The sequence below is a fragment of the Halichoerus grypus genome, chromosome 6, assembly GCF_964656455.1.
Source record: "Halichoerus grypus chromosome 6, mHalGry1.hap1.1, whole genome shotgun sequence".
Taxonomy (NCBI): Eukaryota; Metazoa; Chordata; class Mammalia; order Carnivora; family Phocidae; genus Halichoerus; species Halichoerus grypus.
Genome location: NC_135717.1, coordinates 112,914,624 through 112,921,346, shown reverse-complemented (window position 1 = coordinate 112,921,346; position 6,723 = coordinate 112,914,624). Strand labels below are relative to the sequence as shown.

The following is a 6,723-nucleotide window of genomic DNA, read 5'->3' as shown; positions in this document are numbered from 1 at the left end:
GAAATAATTCTGCATCACATAAAGTATCCTTCTGTTTGGAACCAGAAAAATAGAGCAACAAATGTGCCAGAGCCTACTCCGTGCAAGAGTGAAGTCATTGTGTGTATACACTTAAAATTGTGCTTTCTGTATTAGATTGTGGCAGCTTTTGTTCTTTTCTTTCAGTTATTATTTTAACAAACTCTGTCAATTTTCAAAGGTTGCACAACTCAGAAAGTTGCCTGTTCCCAGTCCAACAAGAGTGAATTTGTTTAAAGGGTCAACCCCAAAATTAGTCATTATCTTTCACACAGTTTAGCTGTAAACAGGGCCTATCCCATCATTAAAATCAGTAAATCCTCCCTAAAGCCAAGGCTAAACATTTCCCCATCAGTTTAGGGAAACCATAGAGTACAGTCCAGAGATTCTGGAAACCCTCCCCCACCCCCCACCGAATGTGTTTCAACCTATTTGTTATGATTGATTTCCAGACTACACTTCATGAAGCCCTTTAGGTTCTCTGCTTGGTGGCCAAAGCATTTCTCTGCTTTAGCAACATCTAACACTGCCCCATTTAATCTATAACCTCTCTTCTTGAACAAGACCCCTCCAAACTCAAACACTCTCTCATCACTGTTAGGTCTGTCAAATTTCTATCAGACCTGAAAGTCTCCAAAAGACATTTTTCTTTCTCCACAAAGCCCATCCCACTTTGCCTTCCCCACTCATCAATTAAATGAAGTCTACCGCATGACTGAACTCATGAAACACTTTATAATTCTCATAACAGCCTGTGTTTTACCTTTGTTACTGGGCAGCCTTGGGAAGCTTGTCTCAGCTTCAGAGCAGGACTGTCTCCTTCATCTTCCGAACGAACAGCAGAGGTACTCCATCAATGCTTAAGCTGAATGAGATGTAAGGGAAGTATAAACAGAGGAAAAAATCCTATTAACATCCTAAAAAAGTTTAGAATAACTTTATCCAGAAGAATGAGCTAACAGTTGTTCAAATTATACACCAGAGTGGATAGTTGTTGGTTGGAAACTGTGGTTTCAGCTTACTATAAACCGTTGTCTTAGTAATGTTCCTTTGTTAAGGGAATTCCCCGAAAGTTTTTCTGGCTCTAAGAAGTTAAGTGATGCCAAATTAATAAATGGAATACTTGGGGAAAAAATCTGAGGAATTATAGAAAATCTTAAACAGTCAACATACTGCATAGGAAGAAAATATTTAATAGAAACAATGCAGCAAATAAAAAGATTTGTACCAAAAACAAGTGTCTCATGTCTGACTCCTCCTGGAAAGAATTCTAATTACTCTATAATTAGCTTCATGTGTGCTCATTAAATAGCTCCACTTACTTGCCATTTGACTTTGGTCAAGGTAGTCAGTCATCCCAACCCTCTCTACCCACCTTGTAACATTAGCTAACATTGGGTTTTTATAGACTGAGACAATACATGTAAAATGCTTAGTGTAGTGAATGACAGGAATTGTGTTAAGCAAATGTTAATGACCAGCATAATTAAAGTTTGGAAACAATTTAAATATCTGTCAATAAGGGGTCCAAATAATAAATCATGGTGTACCCATACAAAGGAGTACCATACAGCTGTAAAAAAGGACATGAGCGATTTTTATATACCAATATGGAAAGGTCTTAAGATACTAAACATTTTTTAAGTGCAGCAGTGTTTGTGGTATAAAATATTTTGCATAAAAATTACACACTCATATTTGCTCTTTTGTAAAATCAATACCAGAGGTGTACTTAAGAAACATGACCAGCGGTTATCTGGAAGTGGGGGTGGGAGCCAGGAGATGGGAAAGATGTGGGAGACTTTTCAGTGAATATCTTTTAACAACTGTTTGATTCTCGAATTGTACGGTAGAATTACCTATTCACAAAAGTTACTTTTTAAAAGCAGTTGATCTTTTGAATACATGTATCCAGTGAATTGTGTCTCAGACTGAAATCCACAAGAACCAGGACTTGACTTACCATGATAGCTTTTTCTCTTAATACTCAAGTGTACTCAGTATCAGAAGAAATGGGTCTGCTTACCTAGGAATATGACAATGTGCCTTAGCCTTTCTTAACTTGCACACAATGCAGTCCTGGACTAATTGTTACCAAGAAGCATCTGTTCCTTTCCTTCATGAAAGGAGAATCTAGGAATCCGAGTAAAGAGTCACAAATACCAAGGGAATGGAGAAAGTGAACATTGGTTGTAATGTAACTAGAAAGTAACACTGTCTTCGTTTTGCTGCCTCAGAAAAGGTAGTGAAAATTTTGAGTATTTCAGTGACTAAGTACTCTGAAGACAGTTAAAGTAAGATGAGCATGGCAAGCTCAAATTTCCCTAGGATAGACACTGGATTTTTTTTCTCTTTCACCTTATTACTGTTTGGCCAAGATGATCCAACAGTCAAGTGTCAGGTGCCCCATGTGGTGAACCCGGTGACCATGCTCCTGCTTCTTTTCAGCTTCTGTTTCAGAGATGAAGAACGTCGTGTTTTTTGTTGGGTGTTTGATATTTGAATCACTGTGATTAAGATCGGGACAGAACACTTACCCAAAACATTCTCATTTTAAAAATCATTTTTATTGTCATTTTCTGGTTAAAAAAAACATACATGGTATGACTATAAAGTAATGAGACGAGTTTTCATGTGTGGCTTATACTGCGGAGTCTCATTAGTATATAGTCACATCCTGTCTAGAGCTTGGAAGAAAAATATGCCTTGGCTATATGATTATCGATTTTGTTACTTAAAATTTATTGAGTGCCAACAGAGCACTAGGCACATATATAACACAGAATTGTACAGTCTCTATGTTGTAGACTATATTATTTACATAGATTTCTCAAAGATAACATTAAAGCATGTATTTACAGAACTTTAGACAAAATAACAATACTGGAAATCAGCAAGTTTCTGTCTAGCGAGGAGCACCTTTTCATGAATGAGAGGGTTATGCAGAACTTACTGTGCAAGAGCACTTTGATTCCATTACCCAGAAAGTCCATGTTATTTCATTATATAATAGTTCTATAAAGCTATATGAGAAAAACTTAAGTGGGAAGCCATAATTGGTTTCATTAGGTCAAATACATTTAGAAAATTCTCTGCTGAGACCAATGCTCAAAGGGACTACAGACATATTTACATATCATAGCACAGAAGCTAGAACTACGGCATGCAATTCCAATGAGGTGGATGAATGGTGAGTGTGAAAACCATTTTTCTGAGCCCGGAGTTTCTTCTCTTTTCTAATTACCGTGCAGTTTCTTATTTTGCAAAGAAACATGTACCTTTAAAACATACATTGATGTTACACAAAATTATTTTAGAAAAATTTGAGATTTTTTAGAGAAGTACAATGAATACTCTCCAACTGGTATCAACAACTGGGAGCCTTTTAAGTTTGGGGGAGTTGAGGACCATTTTAGTGTTATCCACATGATCTCTGTGGCATCTACTGGGTAGCCCCAATCTTGGGAGGTGGGCCAAGAATAAACCCCACAACCCTTGGAAATGATGGTGGCTGAAGTTGGCTGACAAAGTCTCTTTAGCGTTCATTACTACTCGGCAGAGTGTAGCTCCAGGGATCCCCCTGCAGGGAGAAATTAGATTTTCTTTCACTACCAGTTGAATCAAACTATTAAAAAAATTTTTTTATATCCAAACTGAGATCATCCTTTTACTCTAAGAATCTGCCCCTAAATTCAAGTAGAAGATTTGGTTGCGTTGTGGTTCTGAATGAACAATCAAAGAAACACAGTATCAAACAATAACCTGGCTCTGCTTTACATCATTAACAAATGGAAAATACTCTCCATCTCCTGCTATCTCATGCAAATCTGTCATGTAAAGGACCTCTTTTATCTGTTCTCTATTTAACGTATCATAAATGGACATATAATTAAATAGGTGACTGCACCTTGTCTTCAGCTAAATTTGGGATTCTCTCTATATTTTTAAAGAATGTCTTCAGCATACTCAGAAATGAAGGACTCAAGAAAATGTTCAGTCTTTTATTTAAAAACTATAAACAGTCACCAAAGTAAATAAAGCCATTCTATAACATAAACTGTTAGGTCTATATTTTTTACTGCACATCCTAAGGACACAGCAGAAATGGTGGTTGGGAGGCCTTCCACATTTTTGGATGCTAATAGAACAGGCAATAGGCAGTTATAAATGGATACATTTCACGCTGGGGGGGGGGGAGAAGACAATTTAAGGAAGTGAGCAGTTTCTGAGCAGGAATGTGGTACAGTATTAAGAATGGAAGAATAATACGATAAAATTCCACACTATATTAAGATAGAAAAAGTAGTGAAGAAAATATCATACCTGCACATAATGCATATATAACACAGGAGAAAACCTGTATAAAATTCCATGTATTTAAACCAATTTACAAATACAAAAAATTCTGTCCAAGCTCTGAGCTTGCACATGACAAACGTTTACAGTGGATACATGTTAGGGAAAACCAAAAAATACCTTCAAATAGTTTTTCTTCTACAAAAATGACATGAGATATATTATTCCATACTCTTTCAGCCAGCAAAATGAGTTCTACAAGGTGTATAATACAAAACAAAACAAAACAAAAGAAAAAAAAGAAAAAAAAGGAAAAAAAAAAAGAAAAAAAATCACAGTTCCACAAAACTGTTTTGACTTTACAGCATCAGTACCTTTGCAGAAGTATTTACACAAATTTAAAGAACATTCATCCACTGCGTAGAATATATCACAATTACTTACAATTGACAGGAAAGTCTAGAAAACTTTAGAACCTACCAATAATGCTTCTAGGACACCACAGAATGTACTTCCAGTGGCTGCAGTGGCATGAAAGGTGTTCGTTCTATTCACAAATATTTACAGGATCTATTCAGACTGGTAAATTTTTATGATAATAAATAAGTGAAAATATATTGGCTCAAGTAAGAAAACCAAGCTACTGATTTCTAAACAAAACACACAATCCATAGTTAGATATTGGTGGCCCCCTCTGAGATCAGGGGGTATAGGGTGTGCTGAAATTTTTTTTTTTTTAATTATTCAAACCAGCTTAAACGGTTTTGTAAATATAAAAATGTGCTCCTTTTTGGATATAGATAAAAATATTTAATGCTTCTATTTCATCTGCTCATGTAGGTTTTACAATATTCCATGTATATTCCAATGTGGATGGTACTGAATTCTGATCATACCAGTCTCCATCAGGATTTATCGGATCTGAGAGACATCCTGCAGATAAGCTGGTTGACAATCCCACAGCAGTTTTTTTTTTTTCTTTTTCTTTTTAGATTTTTTTAAACAGAGAACAAAGGGATTCGCTCAGAGATCAGAATACGAAGCTTCCTCTCAGCATCATGGGAGGAGATAAAATAATTCATTCTATGGTCTCTGTTCCATTAAGACTTGGTGCTTTCTTCAGTAACAGTATGTGAAATGTATGTGACTTTGAGTCCCCACTACAGAAGTGGAATTATTTTTCACTGCAGCATTTCTGAGTCTTTTTCTTGTTCTTTACTCTGAACTGTAAAATTAAGTTCATAAAGGCATTTGGCAAGGGTGGAGGAAGCTTCCATGTTACTAATGGCTAGCACTGATAAGTTGTTTTCATGTCTCTTTAACAATCTGGAAAAAAAAAAAAAAAAAAAACAGAGAGAGGTTCCAAGGTCAGTGATGATTCTTATGGACTTTGCACATTTAAAAACTAACATTTTTTATTTCATTGAGATATTTATTTCATGTGTTCAGCACACTTTGGTGAATGGAATACACTATAAACTTACTTGGATAAAAGATGTTTCCAAGCGTGACAGAATTTCCTTGTATCCATGTAGCGATTTTTCAGTGAACAAATGTTTTTACCACATACCACATACTGCTGCTGTTAATACACTCGGAGAAGTCGCATGTATAAAAGATGGTTCAAAGAATGCTAGTAGCAATGTGGTCAGTTTTCAGACCAAAATGGAATTAAACCAGGAATTAATAATAGAAAGTTGACTGGAAAATCCCCAAGTCCATGACGTAAACAACACATGGGCAACACAAAGTTATACATGGGTCAAGAAGAAATCTCAAAAGAACTTTAAAAATATTTTGGATTAAATAAAATAAAAATACAACTTATTAAAATCTGTGGAATTCCGTGAAAGCAGTGCTTTGAGGGAAATCTATAGCATTAATTGGATGCATATTATCAGAAAAGAAGATCTAAAATCAATAATCAAAATTTCCACCTTAGGAAACTAGTAACAGAAGAGCAAATTAAATCCAAAGTAAGTAGAAGAAATAATTCAAGCCAAAATCAATGAAACTGAAAAGAGGAAATCAATGAAACCAAAAGTTGATTCTTTGAAAACATCAATAAAATCAAGAAGTCTTTAAGACATGCTATCTAAGGAAAAAGAGTGTGTATATAAATTACTAATACTGGAAATGAAAGAGGGAAAGGTACCAAAGATCCCTACAGATCCCATGGGCATTAAAGGCAATAAAGAATTAGTATGAATAACACTATGCCCACAAATTTGAAACTCCAGATGAAACATACCACTTCCTTGAAAGAAACAGGCTTCCAAAAGTTACACAAAGTGAAACAGACTATCTGAAAAGGCCTATATCTATTAAAGAAATTGATCAAAAAATAATAACCTCCCAAAACAGAAAGCACCAGGTTCAGGGGTTCTCTGGTAAATTCTGCCAAATATT

General features: G+C 35.4%; 1 protein-coding gene across 1 annotated transcript in view; it reads right to left on the bottom strand.

Annotated features, from left to right (window-relative positions):
- Positions 1-4,005: 4,005 nt before the first annotated feature.
- ARID2 (AT-rich interaction domain 2) overlaps positions 4,006-6,723 on the bottom strand; it is a 160,114-nt gene continuing 157,396 nt past the window's right edge. The window contains exon 21 of the mRNA XM_036119897.2: positions 4,006-5,640. Within this exon, the coding sequence (XP_035975790.2) occupies positions 5,496-5,640 (145 nt within the window). The 3' untranslated portion in view covers positions 4,006-5,495. The remainder of the gene's footprint in view (positions 5,641-6,723) is intronic.